Consider the following 26,502-nt stretch of genomic DNA (forward strand, 5'->3'; position numbering starts at 1 on the left):
TCACATTGGGGATATACAGGGCCTTTTGATCTTCAGCCTCGCTATATCAGTTTTGATCTTTTGTTATAGCTGACCCCTGGATCTCAAGCTTCCAGCCTCCCCACTGTGATGCACCAGGGAACTGTCATCCTTCCTGGGACTCTAAATTTCAGGCACCTTCACGTAGAGTCTGTCTTTGCACCCAAGCCATTTGGTGCACGGAGGGACTCCTAGATAAAGGAGTAGTTTGATTAGAATCTTTAGTCTTAGCAGTGTTCCCATGATGTCTAATTTGTTATTCTTTCAATAAAGAGCTTTCTTTTCATGAATGAAGCCTACTTATTGGCAGTAATAGGAGATCCTCACACTCTGAACATCTCTTGCCTTGGGGTTGCCTTAAGTCATCTGTGACATGATGGCACTTTCTTCCAACACCATATATTTAATGACAAGGGAGTAAAAAGGAAACCAAACTATATTCCAGGAAACTGTAGGCTGTTCTTTAGGAACCATATTGTGCTACTTAGAAAGTTAAATAGCAAGATAATTTTTTTTTATTTTGCTTGGGATGCTGGAAGGTGTACTCTGGAGAAATAGACTACTCTAAAAATAAAAGGAGAAGTCTTTTGGTGATGTCTCTGCTTCTTTTAGACAGAAAGTATGTGGGTTGACTATTTATGGCAAGCATTTGGAAATCAGGAAGAGGAGGGGAAAGGACATATATTCATTTACCTGGAAGCCCTTTTAGCAATCTCTCCTTCACATTGGTCTTTGCCAGTGCAATGTGAAAAATCTGAAAACCTTAGTCTTTCATATGCCTGTCTAGCACTGGAGATGGAGGTGATAAATGGGCCACATTATCTCTGTTAGTGTACAATGGCAGCTAGGGGTTATTTCTCCCATGCCATATTAGGTTTTGTTTTTTAAAGGAACATCCCTACATTATAGAACTAAAGCAGTCAACAACAACAATAGACTTGTGGCGTATTCTGTTGTTCTCCAGATTTTAAAGCTTTACAAAACCTGGCCTTATTTACAGTGTGGAACTGATGTATTAGGAATAGTCTACTGTGTCCATCATAGAACTTTGCACAAAACATTGTATGCGCAATTTGCCACAGTTCCTTTGATTGGTTTGACGGCTTCCCTCCATATTACTAATATACATGTGTAAATTAACAAAATGCTGCAAAAGAGTGCTCTTGACACAAATTTGTGGACAAGTTGGACTTTGTCGTGTGCATGGTGTTTTACCACTATGTAAGAGCTCAGATAGGCACCAGTAAAACATCACACAAAAAGTATCTTGATCATCCAGACTGCTTTGTGCAGTGACAAATAGTGCATTGGTAATGAAGGGAGATGAGATGCAAAGTAACTGAAAGAACAAAAAGCTTCAGCAACCTGTACATGCTCCAGTTTTTGGTATCCTTTAAGTTAAATTAGAATCCAAGAGAGTGGAACAGAGCACTAAAATGAAATTACAGAACATTATAGGAACAGAATGGATGAGATCTGCTCATGCTGAATGTGTGCATTCCACTGAGATCAATGGGACTTATTCCCAAGCTATTGTTCAGCCGGGTAAATAGGCTGTATCTCATTTTATTCCTCTCTGCTCTCAAAAGATGCATGAAGCCTATGTTAATAAGCTCCCCCAATACCGTTTTAAAAAAAAATAAAGAACTTAAAATTCTCTGCAAAAAAGCTTGGTTTCTTCACCTGTCATGGAGCCTTCCCCCATCACAGGAGGTTAATCTTTTTAACACAATTAATACTATATACCTCCTGTTTACATGGCTGGGATGATTACTCCTTCGTCTCCCTTGTGAACATGACCTTACCTCCCAGGGTTGCTGACAGCAGGAAGTGTGTCCCATATTTCTTGATAAGGTTTTCTGTGATCTGCTGAAGGGTCGGCCTCCGTCCTAGTAGTCTTATATTTCGGAAAAATTCCGGGGCCAGAGGCAGTGGGGAGCCAAGAAAATTCTTCCTCTCAACGGCTAAGTTATTTACTTTCCAGCGGCCAAATTCTCTGGAAGAAAAATAAAACTCCTTTAAAATGTATTATTTACTACGTGTTTTCATTTTCAAGTAGCACCAGTTTGTTGCCTAGTTAGGTGAGGAGGCCGTGCATTTCTGAAAAACCATGCTCGTCATGCATTAGAAACCTAAAATAAGCCACAAGTGAAAAACCAGAGGAGGGACTACTTCACACACAAAAATCACTGTGTAAATAATCTTGTAACAAATGAGATGCTTGAGATTTTTTACGCTATTGCTGTATTTCATTTTCCAGAGCATGGTCATCATCTACAGCTGGTTGGTTTTCTTTTCTTTTTTTTTCATGGAATGCAGGTAGAAGATAACTTATGGCTCACCCCTGAATGTCTTTTGTTCTTGCCATGGTATAGAAGACAATAAAGACACAATTGAAAAAACCTGCAGGCTAACTTTGTAGGTATTTTTCTCAAGCTGGAACAACTATCATTTTTATATTGTGAGCATTTTTAGCAGTGCTAATCTTCCCTTTTCTAATTGTTCCCTTTAGTCATTGTGAAAATACTGAATTAGTCATTTGAGGTCCCTTTTGTTCAAGAGTCACCGTGTTACATATGACTGGCTATGTAACATGGTGACATCATTGTGTTTCACAGCACCACCCCGATTGAGTGGGCGCATGACTTGTAATGGTACAGAACTAGATCAATATAAGAAGATTCACAAAATCCTAGCACTGTACAAACATTCAAATTGCACATTCAGTCAGCATGCATAAAGCATGAGCAAGTGCTTCCACATCACCACCAGCTCTAGAGTTAGTGCTTTTGTGTGGAACAAGTTACACTTGTAGGCTCACTTACTCAATGTGTAGGTGTTGTGCTCACAATATCATGCGGAGGCTAGAGAGGCAGTGTGGCAGGAGGATTGGACAGGCCCAGATAGGCCAAAGATCACAGGGGGTGTCAGGGCTTCTTCTCAATGTCAGGTGGAAGCAACCTGGCCAAGGGTTGTTAGAGCAAGATGTCTCAGTTGGGCATGCCTGGCCCAACATGAACTCAGTAGAGTTGGGGTGGATAGTGGTGGTTGAAGCTTTGGGCAGGAGGGGGCCAGAGTGGCCCCATGGGCACTTGGGAACTAAGCTTCAGGGGAGGGCTCAACTACTGTGGGCGCTGAATTGCATTGGTTTTAGTATTCTTGGGAAGGGGGAATTGCCACTCCGTAGCAGAGGCTGTGTAACTGTAAACACAGTCCATGGTGCTAATAAATAGGCTAGTTGAATCTCATTTGGGCTTCATGTGCTGTTTTCTAGGAATGAAATCCCACCTTCTACCCAGCCTGCTTGCTGTAGTGCAGCCTTTCTCAACTTTTTTACCATTGAGAACCCCTGAAACATTCCTCAGTCTCTGAGAAATCCCAAAAGTGGTGCAATTATGAAGAATAGGGTTGGATACCCATTCAGGCCCCTTCCCTTTCCCCCCTGCCAGGACCATCATTGGCCTTTGGAGGGGAGGTCAACATGACGATATATGGCAATATCACCCAATAAATAAATTAATTCACTCGCAACCTTTTGGGAAATCCTTCCAGGGCCATTCAGAAACCCCAGAGTTTCACAAAATCTTGGTTAAGAAAGACTGATGTAATGGTTAAGAGCAACTGCTAATCTGGCAAGCTGGGTTTGATTCCCAGCTCCTCTGCATGTAGCCAGCTGGGTTGCCTCAGGCTAGTCACAGTCCAGATAGAGCTGTTTTTTTCCAGAACAGTCCTATCAGAGCTCTCAGTCCTACCTATCTACAGGGTGTCTGTTGTGGGGAAGGTGGTTGTGAAAGGTGGGGTATGAAAAACACTCTTCTTCCATGATCCCCCACTCTTGAAGTGAGCCCAGAGTCACCTGGCCCAATCACAGGCAGGGCCAGCATGCTCATACCTGGTCTCCCTCTACATGCATTGATCAAACATGCAATTAGAACATCTGCACAGGAATTACATGTTTGTGAGGAGCATTTGCAGCAACCAGATTTCTAGGCCCTATAAAAATCAAATTTATTGTCGTGATCTGCCCTGAGTTCAGGAAAGGGCAAAATAGAAATCTGTTGTCCTTTTGTTAGGAAGGAGAATCAAAGTAGATAAGGTAGGAATAAAAGAGCTAAATGATAATAAAATGACAATCAGAGCTCCCTCACAAACCCTTTAAACTACTCTCTGTTGCAGTCCTGTACAACAGGAGATAGAGTAAGAGCTTGACACAAAAACAGGGAGTTAAAATTAAAACTAAGGGCTTTAAAAACTGAATAGAAGCTCCACACTGAGGCAAAAGTAAAAAAAATATAGTAAAAGGGATCCACCCTTGCTTCTCGCCACTTGGCCATATCCGAAAGAGGGTGGTGTTGTGGGAGGAAGGAAAATGTTTAATACTGACTCTAAAGCAAAAGGAGAGGGAAAGATTGGGGATAAGAACGAAAAGTAAGAAGTTAATGCAATAGGGCTAAATCAAACACAAAAACCAAAGAGAAAACAAAATGAAAAGCTAAACAAAAATATATTAAAGTCAAAATCAAATAAAATGCTCCAAGGATGGGGTTCAGCCTTGTAATGTGGAACAAAAATGTAATTAAAAAGAAACAAACAAATGAAAACTTGGAGACTGCCATATTTTGCAGTGTTTTCATCCTTGATGCTTAACCCCTCTTTGAACCCATCTCATGGTGTTTGTTTTAACTGAATGCTTTCAGTCTCACAAGGGGAAAAAATGTTGAATAACAGGGTCAGTATTCTTATTCACAGTCATATAATTTCACCTTCACATCATATCTCTCTCTCTCTCTCTCTCTCTCTCTCTCTCTCTCTCTCTCTCTATCTATCTATCTATCTATCTATCTATCTCTATAAAATAAACAACACTGTATCAATTGCTTCATTCCCTATGGGGTACATACATACAAAGACAGAAGGCTTACAAGAACAGATGAGCAAAAATCCCACCTGACACATCTATTGCTGGCCAACACTAAAATAAATGCCATGGGTTAAAAAAAGTTTTATTTGCCTCGACTTTTTGTCAGTTTTATTGAAGATGGCCTTTGCTGGGGAATCTCTTAGAGAAGTTGTTTTACCTCACTGATCTATCTACTGTTTCATCTTGCATTTTTAATGCTGCTATTTTGGCTCAATGCACTTGCATGCTCTCTTATTCATATCTCCATAATGGTTTCATGCTTCTAATGCATTTACAGTGACATTCTAACAATGCTTTCCAGGGAATGCCCCAATATATAGACTCAAATGGGATTATTAGAGTCTTGATTTTTCGCACTGTAAGCTCTTTTGAGCATGTTATAGCAGTAAACAAATGGCCTTATTTATTTATTTATGTTCAAATAACAGGTAGGATAAACCATTCAATTTTTTGGAATGTTTTTTCTGCACTAAATATTTCCAACACCCCAAACTTAGCACATCAAGAAGAGGTTCTATGCTGGTTTTTAACTGGCTCTTGTTTAAAGAGTATTTATATCAACAAGTAGGCAAAAATTCCATTTCCCTGCCTGGAGAAGTCCTTGGAGAAGGGAATCATAGGATTGAACACACTCTTCTAATATTGATTGACTGATGGATTGATTTGTTGACCACCACTCCCAGACCAGGCTGGCTCATGGCAGGTTACAATAAACATCAGTAAAATTACAAAATCCCCTGGCAGCATAACCCGATTCTACTCCCTCCTTATTCACCAGTCCAGCATGGGCCAGAATGGCCCTTCCCCTACACACATTGCCTATCAGCCTTGGTGAGGGGTGTTCATCCTGATCTAGATATCCCTGAGGAGGGATCTACGATCTTCCACAGCCTGGCCTCAACCAAATGCCTGGGAGAAGAGCACCAACTTGAAGTTCCTGTGGAACTGGGGTAGCTCCATCAATGCCCTCAGCTCTTCCGGGAGCTCATTCCACCAGGTCAAGGCCAGGACCGAGAAGGCCCTGGTCCTGGTCGAAGTCAGGCACACCTCCCATGGGTCAGGAACCACCAGCAGATTCAAACCCGCAAAATTGAGGTTAGGGAGAGAATTATGTTTGAGTACAGAAGTGATGAACACACCTTGAAATTTATTTTAATTTACTTTATCCTATAAAGAAAAAATACTGTATCTTGTTCAGAATGCTTGCATGATCTGTTCTTGTGGACATCACAATAATCACCCTTAATGATTATTGTATGTTCTGTTAACCAAAAGCTCTGGGTGATTTTGGTCTCCCCTTAGACAGATCTCAGAAAGGAATGTGTGTGCCTATCCCAGGTGCTCCTATAATAGACCCTCCAAAGCCAGAGATTGACAGCAAAGATAATTTCATTGCCTTTGTAGAATCACTAATTGCTAATCCTCACTCTTTCCATCTCAGTATCTAAATGAAGGTTCTGACCTAGCTGGCCCAGGATAGGCTGATCTCATCAAATCTTCTAAGCTAAGCATGGTCATCCCTGGTTAGTATTTGGATGGCAAGCTACCAAGGAAGTGAAGGGTTGCTATGCAGAGGCATCCAATGATAAACCATCTCTGAACATCTTTTGACTTGAAAATCCTATGGGGTCACCATAAGCTGGCTATGACTTAGTGGCACTTTCCACCACCACCGTCTAAACCAAGCGTGGCCAAACCATGGCTCTCCAGATGTTGATGAGCTAGTGGCAGGGGCTCATTGTAATTTTAGTCCATGGACAGAAGAGCCTGACCTAAACAGAGACCTGACCAACCTACAGCTGAAACAATAACAGGGAAAGACAACAAGGCCCACTCTGTCTATTGATCTGTCAATACTAAATGTATTAGATACATATTCTGTTCTCTGGGTTTTCTTTTGAAAAAGAAATATTGGGTCCAAACAAGAGCAATGAATACAACTAAATGTGGTCTCCTCCATACTTGTATCTCTTTTTGCAGTCAGGAACATGCAGAGAGAAATCAATCCCCTCAAGTATGAGAAGTTACCCAACCTCGTCATTTTGCTTTCTAATAATATTAGCAAAGCTCATCCTTAAGTTCAGACAGTTTTTGATTACTGCTGAAAATAAATTATTCCAGAGGCTGCGTTAAAGACAAAGAATGACACCTCCTGCTCACTGTTCCAAATTATATCGGGGGTTGCAATGAAAGCAAACAAGTCAATTAAGTAGTAATAAGTGCATCTTTTATTCATTTGCTTACCAATTAAGATACAGCTAAGAGTTATTATGAAAAGGACACATTGTCCTCAAATTCTAATCAGAAAACCATTCTTGTTTCAAAACATCTGGGCAAGCCTTACTTTTATGAGGCATGCCAACCATTATGGCCTTGGCTTCAGGGGAAACTCAGCCCATTTTGCAGTGAGAGAAATGTAAGAGCTTCTGTTCAACTTGGTTTCGGTGAACAAGGGATTAACTACAGAAACAGATCCTGCACAAAGGGGCGTTTCATACACAACCCAGCCTACAGCTCAGAGGAGATGTACATTGATTGGCCCTACTGTAGAATCTCACTGTCAATTTCTTGGAGTCCAGCCATAAGTAGAACTGGACCTTTGTAATTGCATCTGAATGCACAAAGGCCTCACAATATATGTTCGTTTAAGTGTATGATGAAACAGAACACACACAAACACTCACGCACTCACTCATATTCCTTCCATACAAACATATATATGAGCAAACCAACCCAGACTGTGCCTTGCACAGTAAGACTCCTTCCATGAAGACAGGCCTAGCAGTACAAATGGGGGTTCAATGTCCTTCATATTCCCTTTGGTGGGGCTATGGCTCAGTGGAAGTACAGATGCATTGTAGGCAATAGCTGCCATATTCAGTTCTTGGTATCCGCATTTAAAGGATCATGGGTAGCACGTATTGGTAAATCCCTTGCCTTGCCTGCCAGTCAGAGCTGGATGATGCAAAGCTAGAAGTAGCAGTGGTCTGATTGAGACTCCTACTGGTAGAGAAAAGCGGCATATAAGAACCAATTCTTCTTCATAAGTGATCTGTGTGGCTTGGAGATGAGCTGTAATTCCAGGGACAACGGTGGCAAATGTCTTTAATGTAATATGCAACTGTTTTTAGTTTGTTCATATTGTTTTTGAAGAGTTTTTGCTCTATGGAAGATTTCTCTTTGCATTTTTATTACCATGTAACTATTTTTGTTACGGTAATAATGTTACAGTAATAATAACCTAGTAGATGTTTTCTTCTATTGTATAATTTGGTAGATGTTATCAATCACGGTACTTCCCAAATAGATTGTTTAAATAGAGCTTTTTTGCTTATTTTATACACTCATGTAAAATTTCTCCTTTTTTATAAGTTGCTGATTTGTGGAATTGTTCATTAATAGATTTAAAGAACTGAACTGAGGAAGGTACATACCGAAACATTTTCAGTTTTTTTCTTCAAGCAAATTCCGCTAATAAATATTTTCATCAAAGGAAGAAACTGTGATGAGTATGTTATTTGTTGTTTATTGTCGTTAGCAAATTCTGCCACTCAGTATATTTCTTTGTTTCATTTCTACACTGTGTGTTTTTTCTTTTGTTATATAGGGAACCAACAGACCAATAAACAAATGGAATGGGGGAAATTTACTTATTCTCCTCCCTATATGCTCTTTTAATTCTTCCCTTGTGCTCTGGTCCAGCAGCATATAGCATCAGCAAATTCTAGCTATCTACTACTGTGCATTTCTTGCTTTCTACATTTGAATAAGATTAGTCTAGTAGATGGTGAAGTGCTCAAATATCGTGTCCCATATGTAGATCATGTTTTATGGTATCAACCATACATTAGTGACTGCATGTCTTCCAGCCCTGGATGAACACAAATCATGGATCGAGACTATAATATATATTAGAGCTGATCTTTCTCACTTGGGAGGATTCAGAGCAGCTAACCATAAAACTTAAAAATGATACCAATTCATGTCTAGTATCAATAAAAACAAAATGCCAGACAATGCCAAAAATATACAGCAGTTCTAATCTAAACAGTTCCGCATTACACTGTTTCCTAACACTCAAAAGAGGTGATCGCTTCTTGACACATTCAGGAAAGCTATCCAACAGTGCAGATTCCAATACTAGGAAGGTTCAACTTCAAGTAGTGGCAGATTTAATGAGCCTGTGAATGGGATAGATGAAAAACACCAACTAGAAGATCAAAGATGGTCCCATCAGGAGAGATGCTCCTGGAAATGTATGAATTCCACCCCATGCACAGCTTTAATGAAAGTATAGCTTCTTGCAGAAAGTAACTGAGCAGTCCAACATAGAGTGCATCACAATTAGGGTTGCTCCAGCATCCACCAATTCAGCTCAAGGCTGCCTGTCATTTGTGAACAGGGAGGTGATTTTACAGTGATCAGTTTGATCATTGAGATATTTTTGGCTGCTTTGTTGTTTTCCTTCTAATACAATGAGCTTTTACGTATGTGCATTCTCACAGTCTGACTGAGTTCTGACACCAATAATCAATCAGATTACTGCTTTGTTTTGCTAAAAGCCTACCCTTCAATGGCCTCTTCATCTAAGTAGACACATGAAACTGGCTTATACTGAAACAGACCATCGATTCATGAGCATCTGGTGGTTTAGGCCTTATCAGAAGGAAGCCTTCAGCCAGGAAGGGCTAATAAGAGGATCAGCTCTCCACCTCCAACTTCCTGCCATGTTCAGAAGTTTGCTGGGTGGAAGAGGAGGCAGCCACAGAGTATGCTCCACTGCCAGTAAGTTGCCATGGCCTCTTTCAACTCAGAGGGCATGGTGGGGAGCAAGCTGCCTTCTGGAGGGGAGCATTGTGGGAGGCCCAGAAATGCTCCCTGATGGCCCTCTGGGACTTAGGGCTATCAGAAAAAGCCTCTACCCTAGAAATGTTTACTCGTTACTAAGTCATGGACACTGTCTTGGGAATGTTTACTCATGAGTAAGTCATGGCCCCAGCCAGGAAGGTCCACCCTGGTAGTTTAGACCCAATTAGGGGTGGAGCTCTTGGCCAGGAAATGCTAATAAGGGGTCAGCTCCCCATCTCCAACTTCCTGCCAGTTTCAGAAGCCAAAGAAATCTCTTTTCAAGGATTCCTTGCTGCAACCATCATCCACATGTTCAAATGTTGCCGTTCCAAAGAAGTCATTGGTTAATTTAATTTCAATGCCATGAGGTTTGCCATTAATTAGGGGAAAGCATAGGGCTGCAAAAGAATTAATTGCACTTGATTATGTTTTTGGAATAAAACGAGTTTCTAGAGGGCAATCAGCAACTACAACATAAAGTAATATTCAGTTTGTGACAAGTGTTTGCTATTGCAGAAGACACTCTGGATAAAGAAGAGAAAAATAATTATCCCTATTAAGTGAAGCAGAACAGTCTAATAATGGCTCCTATTAAATGAAGCAGGTATTTATAATTTCTGAAAATCTGTTGATGTATTTTCCAGCTTCTAACTACTGTAGAACAGATAGATAGATACTTGATCAGAAGCCCAACTCTAATAATTTGCAGTACAAAAAAGAAGTTTGAAAGCAATACAGAGAGCTCATTTCCTTGCTAGGGTCATCCAAGTCACTTCCATGGGAATTCTTCACATGCTCTTATGCGTGCATCATAGCACGCAGAGGCTATGGATCTGACCATGCTGCTTCAATCCATATTATTGTCCCAGTCTAGACATAATGAGTATCTCTGCTCAATGGCTTCCAATTGGTTTCTAGAAACAGAGGAACAAAATGTCTCATATGGAGTTTTTCATCTCATATGAAACTCCTTTTTTTCAGCCATTGATAGCATGCAAGGAAGTCACTAGCATTGGAAATAATTGGCCTAGGTTATCATCCTCTGGAGCACTGCTACCAATACTAGGGCTTGACTTGGGTCCTCAATGGTCAGCATGTATCACTTGCTTGAGGTGAGAAAATATCTCGAAGAGACCCTGCCTAAAGGGCTGCTAGCCTTTGAGAGGAACTTTGAGCTCTCCCAGAATAACAAGTCATCCCCAGATGATAGATATCAGTTCCCTGTAGAAAATGGCTGCTTTGGACAGTAGATTCCATGGCATTATACACTGTTGAGGCCCTCCACAGACTTCCCCCACTCCAGAATTGGCAACCCTATCGGACTTAAGAAGCACTTTGGAAGACATGCAAACTTTGACATATGGTGAGAAACACACAGCAGAAGACACTTCCAAAGTCATCTTGGACTTGAGAAATGTAAAGCTCGTAAGATTGGCAGTACCGGGAACTGTACAAAGAAGCAAAATGGAAATCAGTGAAGTTCTTTCAGTACAATTGCTACTGTTCCCACTGCCTCTGTCCCATGTGAGAATGCAGCCATTTTCTGAACCTCCTTCAGAAGTAGACCCATGTGGAATGCTGTACAGAAGCCCAGTCTGGAGGTTACCGAGATAACTGCCAAAACATTCATATAGCTAGTACTGAGCCTTGTTGGCACCATCCCAATACAAGAATATCTCACTGTCTTCCAAGGTAATTTGAGAGCTCACTACCTGAGACACTGATTGTGCTTAACTAGCTCACTTGAAACCAAACAGCCCTTGTATGCTAAAAAAGAAGGTAGGCAAAAAAAACACCTGCTGTCACAATGAAATAGAAGGAATCTGTTTTCCCCCCAATGCATACCTGCTGTTTTTTTAAAGAAATTCCTTATTCAATCAGCACTGGCTTCAGCCTTGTCTGTAATTTAAATGTTTCTTGTAACTCAAGGATGATGGGTGATTCTGACAGCAACCAAGTACTGACAAATCCCTCTCATCTGCAAGATGCTGACATGAATGATACGAGTCGTCAAAAGGGAATAGAAAAGGGAGTGTGGATATCTCGATGCACAGAACAAAATGTGGCACTATTCCCATCATCACTTTGCTCGTTTCTCCAGTGTCTAGGCCGGGCTGTGACAACAGAGTTCTTGAAGGTGATTGCCAAGAAAATTGCCGCAGAATGTATCTGCAACGCTAGCTATGGAGGCAGAAATTACACTTGTTCGGTTGAAGCATGCCACTTAGGCCATTCCCATGCCGCAAAGACAGCTCTTTTTCCAGAGGGCCTTTGAGTGGGAGCTCTGATAATCTTCACCCCAAAGTTGAAAGTGATTTCTTACAAGGTATATTTTCAGTTTCAATCAATGCAGTTGCTTTTATTACTTTTAATATGGTTGTTTTTTTTTAAAGGGTTCCAGGATTATTGAAACTACTAGGCTGCAAAGCCCGCTCGTAAGAGCGGGCTTTGAAAGGGGGGGCCATGGCGGCAGCCCCCGCACCGCCCAGGGACTCCCCGCCCCGGCGACTCCCCGGCTTTCCTGGGGGCCTCGGAACAGGCCCGCCGCGTCGGCTCCAAGGCCCGCAGGGAAGCCTCCCCCTGCAGTGGAGGCAGTCTGTCAAAGAGCCAATTGGAAGGTATGATTGTCATACTGTTGTCATTCTGTGGCCAAGGGGCTGAGCGCCTTCCAATTGGCTCCTGTTTCTTATCTCTTATATCTTGGAATTGCATTTGTCACAGCTGGTGGTTCGGCATGGGATGGAGCTGTTTGGGGGAATTTTGGTCTGTGTATTGGACGCCCCAGGATTTGGGCCTCCTTAAGAGGTGGCAGTTCTGCAAGAAGAGCTGACTCAGCAGGGAAGGCATAGGGCTTGCAGTGCCAGGGGTGGGACCAAGGGAGGCCTGCGCCTCTCCTTGGCACCCAAGGGTGGCCAGTGCTGGGTGGCCTGCAGTGGGTCCAAGGGAAGTCCATGCTTCCTCTTGGCACCCCAGGTGGACACTTCCCTATGGTGGGAATACAGCGGCAAGGGGACCTGCATTCCTGGCAAGGGAACCAGGTTGGCCCAAGGGTGCTGCTGGGCTCCGGGTTCTTCTGGTCAGCAGACTGCAAATCTGGTTCCCTCTCCCATGCTGTGCCAACACTCCTGTGGCATTATAATAAAGCTGTGGCCTTGTTTAAGCCAACAAAAATGTGTGAATGTCTTCCTTGAGCCCAAGGTACCCTCCTGCAAATCAATTAATCCTATATACTCTTGTTTAGTAAATGTTAATACACTGGTGGACTATGAAGAATCTAGGGGAGGGGTGTTCGGGTTTTTTTTTTAAAGGCTGCAACCACACTTGAAGTTCCATTGCAATGGACTCTCTTCTTAGTTCATAGGCATAACATTTTGGGCCTTTTTGTTTTATACACATTTGATTGATGATAACCATGTGCTCTGGGGGAGATGAACCATGGTATGTTATAAAGTTTCCAAAGCCAGCTATCCAGATGGTATTAGCTTCAGGTTATTTAAATTAGCTATATATCGTTTCTGGCTTGCTGTGTTGCATCACCCTTTAATTATTCCGTTGATCTTTATGGATTCCTGGCAAATGGGGAAATTGCCAAAATCATACCCCTTTACAAGGAACATGACCTAATTTGACTAATTAAGAGACATTACAGTAACTGTTCATATCTAGTCCAAAGTAATTATGATATTGATTATTTTTTTGTCCAGCTCAATTTCAGGGATGAGAACACCTTTGTAATTTGCTCAATTTCCACACACACACCCCAGAACAAATGTTCTGCTTTTGCTAAGACCAGTGGCTTTCAAACTTCTGACTTTCATGGAATCATTTCCACAAACATGTTGTGAAATAGTTGCATACCCATCACAGGCAGGACATGTTCTTATTTCAGGAGGGAGAAGCAAGGTTGTCAACCTCCAGGTGTTGGCTGGAGACCTGCTATTACAGCTGATCTCCAGGTGACAGAAATCAGGCGGAAATAGCGGCTTTGGCAAGTAAACTCTATAGCATTATAACATCCCTATTCTTCCTAAACTTTGCTCACCTCACAATCTCGTTGTTGACCAACCTGGAGCTGGTAACCCCAAGAGGCCTATTGCCTTGGGTAAGTTCATACGCACAAAAAAATGTCATACAAATAAGATAATTAAAGGTGTCAAGTGATGGTGAGGGGTTTGGAGACCAAGACATATGAGGAAAGGTTGGGGGAGCTTGGTCTGTTTAGCCTGGAGAGGAGACAACTGAGAGGAGATCTGATAACCATCTTCAAGTATTTAAAAGGCTGCCATATAGAGCAGCTGTCCCGAACCTTTTCCAGATTGAGGACTGCTTCTGGGGGTAGGGGAGAGCCGGCGGTCCGGATGCTGCGCACGCGCAGCAGCGCTGCACAAACAGGCATGCATGGAGCTGCCACGCATACACATTTGCGCTCACCGGCAAGGTGCAAACACGCATGAGCTGCAGTGCAAATGCTCATGCGTGGAGCTGCCACGCATGCACATTTGCGCCCCGCCACTGGGTACAAACGCGCACACGTGGCAGCTCCACACAAACATGCATGCGCAGAGCTGCTGCGCATGCACGATTGCATCCGCCAGGGCGCAAGTGTGCATGTGTGGCACCTCCGTGCATGCACGTTTGCATCCGCCGGCATGCCAGCCCGGGGGTTGGGGACCACTGATATAGAGGATGGAGCAGAGTTGTTCTCTCTTGCCCTAGAGGGATGGACCAGAACCAATCGGATGAAATTAATTCAAAAGAAATTCCATCTCAACATCTGGAAGACGTTCCTGACAGTTACAGTGGTTTCTCAATGGAACAGGCTTCCTCGAGAGGTGGTGGGTTCTTCCTCGAGAGGTGGTTGTGAGTGTCCTGCATAGTGCAGGGGGTTGGACTAGATGGCCCATGAGGTCCCTTCCAACTCTATTATTCTATGATTCTAGTGGCTTCCAGATTTATGTAATTTACATCCCACCAATCACTTTGTCAAAGAACCTAAGTCCCGCCATAATAGAAACAAAATGCTCCCCCCCCTGCCCTTTGAGAAGAACACTTACAGGTTTACAGGCATTCTGAAATAATAACATGCCAAATGGTCTCTGAGGGTTGTTAGCATATCACACCTCAGGTGACTATGAAAGAATTCTTAGTAGTTGCTATATAAAATCTCCATCCTACCTGGATTAATTCTGCATTCAATTGGTGGTATGTGTACCACTGATTGAGAACTACTGATTTAAAGCATGCTAAACAGATGATCGGCAAACAATGTTGATGTGTATTGAATGCAAGCTGAGGGTGGGCTGGTCTTTGCATAACCTTCCTTCCTTCCTTCCTTCCTTCCTTCCTTCCTTCCTTCCTTCCTTCCTTCCTTCCTTCCTTCCTTCCTTCCTTCCTTCCTTCCTTCCTTCCTGTAATTTATACACTGCCCCTTACTGTGACATCTTGGAGCAGTGTACACAAAGCCAGTGGGGCATGGGAAAGGTACATAGAACATTTAGAACAATATGAACATTAAAAGATATTTAAAAAGTTAACAATGCAACATAACTGTAACTATAAACATCTGAAGGGGATGTTCATAGTCATAGTCAGGGACATATTGGAAGTCAAAGCTGCCTGGCAAGGGGACAGGTTGTGGGAAGGTCCCTATCATTGACCTCATCTGAAAGCAGTGAGTTAGGACAGATCTCTTGCCTCCCAGACTGAAAGTTCTGAACTCAAAAATGCAAGTATTCAAACAGCCAGGGGCAGTAGCAGAGGATTGCTCTGTTGGATGCTGATGTCACACGTAGAGTAGACCAGAGGGGAGCATAACGTTATAATAATTCCCAGGCCTGGGTGGCAAGGTGGGGGTGTGGAATAGCTTCATTGGACTCATTTTGCTCTCAACAGGGAAATATGCATAATTTCACAGCTAGCACAGCTAGAAATCTTTTCGAGAATCCTTAACAACTCAGTTTAACTCCTCGTTGACTTGAAATAATGGCAACAGCACTCCTGTACCAATAGAGCATATGGTATGTGCTTAGGGAAATGAAGATGTAAAGTGAGCAGTTATGATTTCCTGAAAAGGCTTTTTTATTCTAGTGATGATTGAGAACTCTCTCTCTCTCTCTCTCCTTCAGATGTGAGAAGGAATCTTTTTTCAGGGCCTGTTGATAATTCTCAGCTCCCCTGCTCCCAATGGTAATTTACAATGGATTAATAAAGGCCTGGGCTTCCTAGTGCTGAGGCATCTGTGGTTTGTTACCCAGGTCAAAAGTCACATGTTCATCAAACTCAGTCCCCTCCATTGCATTTTATCCTTAAGATGGTACCACTCCCACTTGGAGCAGCAAAGCAGTCGTTGAGGGAGAGGAGGCAAGACAACAAAAACCGGGTTGGAAATATTCCTGGAGGTTTGGAGGTGGGACTTCAAAATGGCATAATGCCTCAGAGTCCACCCTCCAAAGTAGCCATTTTCACCTGGGGAGCTGAACATTATAATCTAGAAATGAGCAGCAATAGTAGAGACTATGACAGAGGCTTGCAGACTGAGGCTGGGGTGGAGTGGTGTGGGTGTGTCCCTCCTGGTCTACCTGCTTTGGCCAGCCCTTACCAGCAACTGTTTGTATCTTGGGGTGCAGACAGGCAGGCAGGCAGATGCAGACAGACAGATCGACCAGCATGGGTCCTCCGAGTCCGGAAAGTGCAGGAAGATCTAAATAAAGAACATTTACTGGCTGAAACTGTAAATGATGAACAAGTAAATGGCTGGAGAAACATAGGAACTGAAGTGACTTTTCTCAAGCTGAAGTGACTTTTCTCAATAAAAATCAGTATTTGCCAGGAAGGCCCTATGAAATCCGAGGGATAAGTGGCCCAGAATTTCAAGTGGAGTTAGCTTTTATACGAAAATAGACACAACTTTAAGGGGAACTAGGTGATCTACTTTTTTAGGCAACAACTTGGCCTTGCGGACAACAGGGTCTGCAGTTGCCAGCAGAAGGCCTCAGCTGTCATAAGGGCAGACATCACCAGCCAAGCGACAGGCTGCGCTAGCCAAGGGATGTCTGTGGCCACGTGCATTCCTTTTGAAGGGAAGCATGTGAGGGGAGAGAGCTTTCCCTTCAGCCTAACTGCCTGGAGATGAGCTGTATTTCCAGGACATTCTCAGACCCCACCTGGAGGGTGGCATCCCTAAACTTCAGTGGATACAATGCTACACAATCACCCTTCCAAAGCAGCCATTTTTGCCTGGGGAGCTAATCTTTATAGTCTGAGGATGAGCAGCAATACTAGGAGATCTTCAGGCCCCACCTGGAGGTTGGCTGTCCCTGGTCTGAACATATTCTTTGAGGTTTGAAAGTGGGGCCTCAAAAGTGTGCAATGCCTCCGCAGCCACCTTATAGCACCCCCTGACCTATTTCAGGTCAAGAAGACATTGCAGAGAGGAGGTGAGGTTGCCAGATTGGCGTAGGTTCATGTTCTGGAATTCCATACTACCTAGTGTGCATAAACCTGACTAGGGTCAAGACTGCTGTGCACAGAGAGACTTCCTCTTTCGGTTGCCAGCTTCCAAGTGAGGCACTAAACCCACACCACACCATGACCTAGCGCCTGTTGTATTACAGAATGCAACGGGCTTTACTACTAGTTCAATAAATATGAAACATATTGTGTCATCATGTACTTTGTCAGCAAAAGAACCCCTTTTCTTGCATATGCAGTTGTTATAACATAACATTGTGAAAAAAAAGAAAACACACTGGGATCTGTAGGGGAAGAAGAGAGGGAAGAATGAACAAAGAATACAAGCACATCACGTCAAAGCCTACCTACCCCCACCAAAAAGAAAAAGGGGGTGGGGAAACTTAATGGATGGGTAATTGCATGAAGAAGGCTACATGGAACCTTTCTGCCTGTTCTATCCCAATGTTATACTATTGCTATATAATTGTAACATATTACACCTTAAAAAAACGTAGATTACTCAGGTATAACCTGAAGGCGGTGTGGGGGGCAGTGGGGAGAGAAGGAAAAAGGGGGTTGAACATGTGACACTAATGACAAAAAAGGAAGTCCTAACTTTAAAACTGGACAAGATTTGAGTCCTGTGGCACCATTAAGACCAACAAAATTTTATTCAAGGTATAAACTTTTATGTGCATGCACACTTTGTCAGATAAACCGTTTATGCACTGGAAACTTCACTTCCCCACCCCTCTGTCAGAGCACAAATCAGGGGCGGATGAGATGGACCAGGCCAAATGCTCCCCCATGTGGGTGCAGGAAGAGGTGGGGCAACTTGCCACAACTAAAACTCCAGCCTGCAGCCTGACATGAAACCTCCAGTGCATAAATGGTCATAGAGTTATTCTTTGTTCTGCTGTTTCAGACCAACACAGATGCACACTTGAGTCTTACCGGAAAACTCACTGAGTTAAAACCAGAAGGGAGGAAAATATTAAAAAGTAGATTCAGAAAATGTGGATAAATGGGGCACTAAATTTGGATCTATTCCTGGGGAACCAAATGTTATGCAGAAAGTTTTACAAACAATGCTTTTAAGAATGTTAATGCAGAGGCTTGCACTTGTGCAGAGATGATCTCCTTGAGTCTGTTTTCTAATTGTTCCTGCCCCAGATCAGCATTTTAAATAAAGCTTTCCAAGTTTGTTGGCATCTCTGGCTTGAAAAAAATAAACACCATATCTCCACATAGGTCTTTTCTTAAACATAAAGGATGGGTTGAGGAATGGAGGATTTTACTTCACTTTCATCAGAGAAAGAGACAGAGAGAGAGAGAGAGAGAGAAGATAAAATCAGAATATAAGAAGACTGGCTGGATCTGATCAAAGGTCCAATATCCTGTGTTTCACAGAGGTTTCAAGAAGGGCATGAAAGCACTGCCTTGAAATTCATGGAGGACAGGTCTATCAAGCATTATTAGCCATGGTGGCTAAACAAAAAAGCTCACTTTTTCTTTTTGACAATCAGTTGCTGTGATAACTGAACACAAGTATACCTCTGAATATTGGTTGCTCAGGGAGGGGAGATTGCTGTCAGGCCACATCTGTAAGCTTTCTACATAAGAAGCACCTGACAGATCACTGCAAAAAAAAAAAAAAGGGGGGGGGGGAAACAACTCAGAGGAGCTTTGATCTGATCCAGCAGCATTCTTATTATGTTCTTACTTTTGTGATCTTTACTATTTGTTACTTAGGGAAGGGATAGTTTTTTGTCACAAAGTTCAGTTTTCTCATTATTAAAGGTGTATAATAAGAAGAACCTTTCAATATGAATAACCAAAGATAGATATAGAAGATTCTGGAAGCAGAACTTTGGAGACCCAGGTCCAAATAGCCAGCTGGGAGGTGCATTGTATGAACTTGGCCTCGTCACTCTTGGTTAAGATCAACCTCAATTGTGACTTGGTGCTCCCAGTGTTACTTTCTTCAGACAGCAAGTGTGCAGAGGCCTGGTTTTAATTGGGATGATCATGTATGTGGCCACCTCATGAGAAGGAAGGACTCCCTGGAGAAGAGCCTAACGCTGAGAGCGATTGAGGACAAAAGAAGAAGGGGACGACAGAGAATGAGGTGGCTGGATGGAGCCACTGAAGCAGTAGGTGCAAACTTAAATGGACTCCGGGTAATGGTAGAGTACAGGAAGGCCTGGAGGATCATTGTGCGATGGGGTCGCGATGGGTCGGACACGACTTCGCGCCTAACAACAATAAGATGTATGTGGATAGCAGGTTTTGCCTTTCTTCAGAATCATTTCCCATTTACCCTCAGGGGCACTATTTACCCCATTCAGACAAATATAGGGGCACTGATAGCAGCATTTGTATGTTGGTCCCAGTGAGGTAAATAACAACTTTGAGGGCCCATTAGAGATTTGAAAATTGGGGGTGGGATGGGTGAGGGTTAACTCTCTCCTTGCACCACAACCTTGCTAAGCATTGTGTCCCTGTATTCCTGATGTTGGAAGGTTTTTTTTTTTTTTTTTAAGTCCATGAAAAGAACTCTGATTGTTTCATCCAGTTTGGTCCTTGGTCTAGCTTACATCACAGAGTGGTTACAAAGCTAAAAATAGTGAAGAGAATGATGTACGCTACCCTGAGCTCAATAGAGAGGAATGGAACATAAATGTGTAATAGAGCAATTTGTCTTCTCGCTATTAGCTTGGATTCAAGAATCCTTCCTAAATCATTTGTAACACAAGGGAACAGAAGCTTGTACATAGAACAAGACTTGATTGAGGGAAAAGAAGTTTCAAATTATGTCCCTACTATGCTGTTATGTCTCAAATACTGAGTTTCTACATGCCTGTGTAAAAAACCTCTTCCATTTCACTGATGCATTTAGATAAAAGTAGCCAACAATGCTTTTTGCGAAGAATCTAGGCCACTGGTCACTCTGTTCTCAATTTTGCCAGAGTTGCACTGTGGTATCCACCAGAGCTTCCACTGGTACCTGTAGAGCTTTTCAGAATGTGGGCAGGGCCATTGTGATGCAGGGATTGGTACTATTAGTAGCCCATTTTCAAACCTTACAGCAGTGGTCCCCAACCTTTGAATCACCGGGGACCGGTCAAAGCTTGACAATTTTACTGAAGCCCGTGGGGGGGGGGGTAGTCTTTTGCCGAGGGACGTCGCCTTTGCAGCCTGAGCCCCTGCTCCACTTGCTTTCCCACTTGCGCCCCTGATTTCCTGCCGCCCACTGGGGGCGCTGCCAGCAGCATCTGCACAGTGCCACGTCGAGGGGGAGCCCCAGCCATGGCGGCCGCTGGAGAGCACCAAAGGTGAGCCGGTGGCAGAGTGGCAAGGCAGCCCCCAAGGCAGCAGCCAGGGTGAAGGACGAGGAGGAGTCACGGCCCAGTACCAAGTGATCCATGGACCGGTACCGGTCCCCGGACCGGGGGTTGGGGACCACTGCCTTACAGGACTTCATAACTTTGAACTATACCTAGAAGCAAGTTGGCATCTAGTGATAATGTTTCAAAATAGTTGGCTATCACACATTGGTAGAGACTGAAGTATGTATGACTCATGGCACACGAAAAGTATCATGACATACGAAAACTGAAACCAGGATGTAGTCTGCATGGGGCTTTTTACCCAGTCCCAGTTCAAATGAATCCCTCCTGTCTATAAAGAATTCAAATTGCATTTTTATTTTTGGCACTTTAATTTTCCCTCTGCAACATCAATGATTAATTCATGGTGACCCTACCTTTCCCCCGCAATGCCCTGGAGTGGATATAAGCCTCGATGTTTCAAAAAATGGCATGAGTAAATGTACAGCTCTATGCTTTTTGCGAATTAACTCTGTCTTGTGCCTCCAACACTGTAACAAAGCAATCTTCCCTGACTGGCCAGAGCATCAGTTCAAAGTCTTCCTGGTTCCCGGTTGCAAAGCTTCCCTTAAAGTGACTGCACGCCAGAAGCTCTAACTTCTCTCAGCAGAGATTCGCTTCTTGGTTCCCCCCCCCCTCAGCTGTCTCCAAAGAAAGAGGTTCTGCTGCGCTTGGCTCCCCCCCTTCTGAGCTTCCCCAATCGAGTGCAGAACACTTTCTGTTTCAATGGGGGGAGGGGGGGAATAGAAGAAGAAAAAGACCTGAGTTCAAATCTATCTGGATTCAGCAGGATCCACAACAGGGGGGGGGGAAGTAAGTGCAGAATCAGCCTAGGAGAATCAGAAAATCCTCTTGGAATCCCAACTGATCTCTAGATTTTAGATGGGAGGAAATAGCAGCTTTAGAAGGTGTACTCTATGGCATGACAACCCTGTTGAGTTCCCTCTCCTCCTGAAAATTCACCCTCCCCAAATGCCATCCCCAAAGCTCCAGGAATCCCCCAAGCTGCTGAGACCTAGCTGAAATTCCATAAAGTGTCTGAGATCTAGCCTCAGAGGCCTCTTCAGGCATAGAAGGGAATTGGGTGAGCAGCATTGGCCACTGTGACTGATAGGCCTTTGGATTCTTCAGGCTTTATACAGTAAAGGTCTTTTACCTTTGCCATCATATTGCCACATGCAAAGCCATGAATCCACTTTACACCGAGTCTATCAAATGGTCTATAAAGGTCAGTAAAGTCAACTCTGACAGGTGGTGTTTGTCCAGGACTGCAGTAGACTTTCACACTGCCTACTACCTGATCCTTTTAATCAGAGCTGATAGGACAGAAGCTGGGACTTCTGCATAAAGTACCTAGTTTCATTCCAGAGGCTACAGCTCAAGCTACAGTCTTTAGGGACTGTTCTTTGGATAGGAAAATCATGTTGGATGTTGTGAACTATGAATGCATATTGTTTACACAGTCTGTCCCAGTGTGGTATAGCAGTTAAGAGCACTGGCCACTAACCTGGAGAACCAGGTTTGATTCCCCGTTCCTTCACATGCAGCCAGTTGAGTGACCTTGGACCAGTCATAGATCTCTTAGAGCTGTTCTCACAGAGAAGTTCTGTCAGAGCTCTCTACCTCAAGTGACAACCTTTCAAATACTTTAAGAAGAGCATTCATGTCCCCTCTCAGCCTCCTCTTCTCCGGGCTGAACATTCTGAAGTCCCTCAGCCTTTCCTTGAAGGGCTTGGTCCCCAGGCTCTCAATCATCCTTGTTACTCTCCTCTGCACCCTCTCAACTTTGCCCATCTCCTTTTATAAGTCAGATAAGAGGGTGCAGTTGCTCAGCAAGCTGCTGTCCACTCCTGATTGGCTGACCACTCTGCTTGATAACCAGTAGTGTCCCAGGACTCTGCTTATCTCTTCTGTGAATCTGTCTATTTGCAGGGCTGGATCCTGAGGTATCTTTTCTGCTTATATATCCCCCACCACACAAGCAGTATTTTGGAAATCATGCAGATAGTCAAGCGACCTTGTATCCCACAATAAATTTACACTTTCAACCATAGTAAGGGTAAAGGTATCCCCTGTGCAAGCACTGGGTCATGTCTGACCCTTGGGGTGACACCCTCTAGCGTTTTCATGGCAGACTCAATACAGGGTAGTTTGCCAGTGCCTTCCCCAGATATTACTGTTTACACCCCAGCAAGCTGGGTACTCATTTTACCGACCTCAGAAGGATGGAAGGCTGAGTCAGCCTTGAGCCGGCTGCTGGGATTGAACTCCCGGCCTCATGGGCAAAGCTTTCAGACTGCATGTCTGCTGCCTTACCACTCTGCGCCACAAGAGGCTTGTTTCAGTCATAATATCCTGAAGCAAATTTGTGCTACCGATAGCACAAGCCAAAGTGCCACATTTAAACCAACCACTGATTGAGCTGAACTTCTGGGTTTGAACATACACAAAGAACACTAGTTGCAGAAATGTTTCCTCTAGTGCAGTGGAACTTATGTTTAATTCAATAAATGCTACACGCACTGCAGACGATTCACAATTGATGCGATTGATCCATAGTCCCTACAAGCACAGAAATATAAAGCAAGTTTTAATGTATTTCTCTCAGTCAAAAGAAATAAAATGATCCAAAATGCAATAATTCTTCCTCAGACAACCAGGATGGCTGATAGGATGACCTGGTTTGGGAATGAATTCAGTTGCCCACATGCTGGCAAAGATGACATTCCAATTTTCTTTTGGAATTAAAAAAAAAAGTCTTTATTTTCCCATCTCAGCTTTGAGGAAAAGATTTCAGAGTGGAGAAGTGTTTTCTTCCCATTATAGCCCACTTTTTTTGTCCGTACAATTTTGTACTTTTAAGAAATGACTTTTGACAATCAGTTGTTGTGCTGTAACAACAGTGACAAATCGCAGGAAAGGGAGTTTGTGCTGAAGAAACCACTAAATCTATCACTGGGGGAAGGCACTTATTCCTGGGAAATTCTGATGCCCTGCATCAAATTAGGTGCAAGAAAGAAAATTGCTGGGGGAATGACAAATGAGGAACAAATATGGTATATTAAAAAGACAAAGATACTACAGCAAATCTGTCCAATGTTCTTGTGTATTATATACCAGGTTGGACGCAGTAAACTGGAGATTTGCAAGAGCCCTAAGACCAGTTGATAACTATCCACCCCAATATCATGAGGAGGGGAATTTATCCCCCCCCCACACACAATCCACCCCCCCCTCTCTAGTTTTTTGGTAGAGAGCCACTGTGAGACTTGTGTTTGCTTTCCTTTGATTTATCTTTGGAGAGAAATCAATGCATCCTTCTGTATATTGAGACCTTGCAACTTTTATGTTACACACCACAGCCTCATGTAAAGAGGGAAGATAGGAGAGTTTGGGAAGGCCTTGCCTGCTTCTGAGTATATACAGAATAAGAGTCCTGAAATGTTGCGGAAACCTATTTCCAGTTCCTCCTCTCTTCTAATTTCTGATTGAGCAAAATACAATTGATGAGAAACAGACTCCTGATTCCTAAAACGAGGGAAGGAGATTCGTTGTTGGATTTGAGGGGCTTTCTCTTAAAACTGCTAGCTGCAACAGCTCTAGCATCCACGCAGCATTCAAGAAGAACAGAGGAAACATGAAAGAATTCCCGGTTTGCATTTCCTACATTCTTCTGAGTTAAGAGAGTCCGTGTAGGAGAACCAGATCCCCCAGGACAGGAATGGAAGGTGGGTATGTCTCAGGGTGCAGCCGCTGTTGCCAAGTCCGGGTTGAGAAATTCTTGGAGACTTAGGGGTGGAACCCAGGGATGTGGGACTTGGGGGGGGGGGCAAGACCTCAGCGAGGTATAATGTCATACAGTCCATCTTCCAAAGCAGCCATTTTATGAAGGGACACTGATCTCTGGAGATCAGCTGCAATTCCGGGAGTTTTCCAGACCACACAATGTCCTGATGGTCAGTGTCCTCCAGGCAGATACACAGATACTATTTCTAGGCATCAGAGTTTGTAGAGCAATTGCAGGACCAAGTGTCAAAATACAGTTCCAAGGTTCAGGCATGAGGTAGACAACACTCATAGCTAGAAATCCAAATGGCAAGCCTAGAACAAGAATATGAAGGCATAGGCAGGAAAGAGCAGAGGCAGCAAGGTCACTAGCTTTTGGACAAGATGTGTCTTCATAGCCACTCCCTTCTCTGTTATTTTTAAGCACCACGTTTCTCAGCTGCCTGTACTGCTGCCTCAGTCCTGCTCCTGTAAGCATTCATCCTCCACCTTGGTGTTCTGCTGTGCTGCCAGGTGAACACTACACCTCTTTTCTTGCAGATCTCTCTTCATTTTCCTCCTTCAGTGATCCAGAAACTCTGGCGATGGAGTGGAGGTGAACTGATGAGCAACTGACTCTCTGCTGCCAGCTTGGAGCTGAGGGGCAAATACACTAATTCCTGGCTCAGGATCTGTCTGGCCCTTCAGAGACTGCCTCCTCCAGCAACGCCTCTGCTGCTTGCCATGGAATGGGATCAGATCTTGTGGATAACTCTTCCTCAGGGGAGTCTTCAGCACCTAGTTACTTTGCTGGGCTTTGTGGGTCCACGACACACCGGGAGGTGTGGAGCAGTGGGAGTTTTCAGTGCATTTTCAGTGCAAGTTCATATTAATATTCATTATATCAATGATACCTTCATATGTGATCTAAACTTGAGTTTGGATTTTGATTTGTATAATAATACCATGAATTGAAATAAATAAACAAAAAAAAAGGGAGTCACATGGGATGCAGAATATACCAATGAAGCATGAATATTTTCAGATGACCAGTGAACCAACAGTTCACATATTTCATTGTTTTCACTTGATAAGTTCTCAAAGCTCTACACTTCTAGACTGGAACAATTCCATTCTGGGTTGACTCTTGTATTGCTATATGTTTATCATACAAAGGAACAGTGTGATGAATGATGTTGTTGTTTCAACAGAAAAACTGAATTGTTACGAAAAAGTTAGTTTCACATCTAAAAAATAAATCAGAACAAACATCTAAAGCTTCAATTTTCAGTATACCAATTTCAAAACCCAGAATTTTGGCACTTCAGTAATTTGGCACCCAGCACTCCTTCTGTATTGGGGCAGGTTGATTTATTGGATAAGAAAACACTGGCTTGGATCCTATAAATCTATTCCAATAGATGTGAAACCTTACTCCAGCGCAAGGGGATTTCCACAGGCAGACCTCTTCCATCAGAGAATAGTTATTTTGCACCAGTGGCAAGCTCCTTGAACAAATAGAAGGCTCTGCTGCTACCAGAATGTATTTATTTTCTTAATTCATTTATACTCTTTCTTGAGACTCAAGGTGCATTATGTATGTAAGGTACTGTCAACTCACAGCCAATTTACAGAAACTCTGTAGGGTTTTCGAAACAAGAGACATGCAGGGGTGGCTTGCTATAGCCTGTCCATACTGCAACTCCAGATTTCCTAGGTGGTCAAGTACTAACGAGGACTGTCCTTGCTTAGCATTCAACATCTGATAAGACTGGGCTAGCCAGGAAAGGGTAAAGGGAGATTTTAGAATGAGATAATAAGGAATTATTAGGATAATAAGCAAAAGAAGAAGGGGACGACAGAGAATGAGGTGACTGGATGGAGTCACTAAAGCAGTCAGTGCGAACTTAAATGGACTCTGGGGAATGGTAGAGGACAGGAAGGCCTGGAGGATCATTGTCCATGGGGTCGCGATGGATCAGACATGACTTCATACCTAACAACAACAACAATAAAGAGCCAGTTTGGTGTAGTGGTTAGGAATGCGGACTTGTAATCTGGCATGCCAGGTTCGATTCTGCGCTCCCCCACATGCAACCAGCTGGGTGA

General features: G+C 43.3%; 1 protein-coding gene across 3 annotated transcripts in view; it reads right to left on the bottom strand.

Moving 5' to 3' along the window:
* The window catches only part of BRINP3 (BMP/retinoic acid inducible neural specific 3), a 324,516-nt gene that overhangs the window by 142,567 nt on the left and 155,447 nt on the right, over positions 1-26,502 (bottom strand). For all 3 annotated transcript variants that reach the window (XM_077332678.1, XM_077332677.1, XM_077332676.1), the window contains exon 3: positions 1,824-2,014. In XM_077332678.1, coding sequence (XP_077188793.1) covers positions 1,824-2,014 — 191 coding nt within the window. The remainder of the gene's footprint in view (positions 1-1,823; positions 2,015-26,502) is intronic.

The sequence above is a fragment of the Paroedura picta genome, chromosome 4, assembly GCF_049243985.1.
Source record: "Paroedura picta isolate Pp20150507F chromosome 4, Ppicta_v3.0, whole genome shotgun sequence".
Lineage (NCBI taxonomy): Eukaryota > Metazoa > Chordata > Lepidosauria > Squamata > Gekkonidae > Paroedura > Paroedura picta.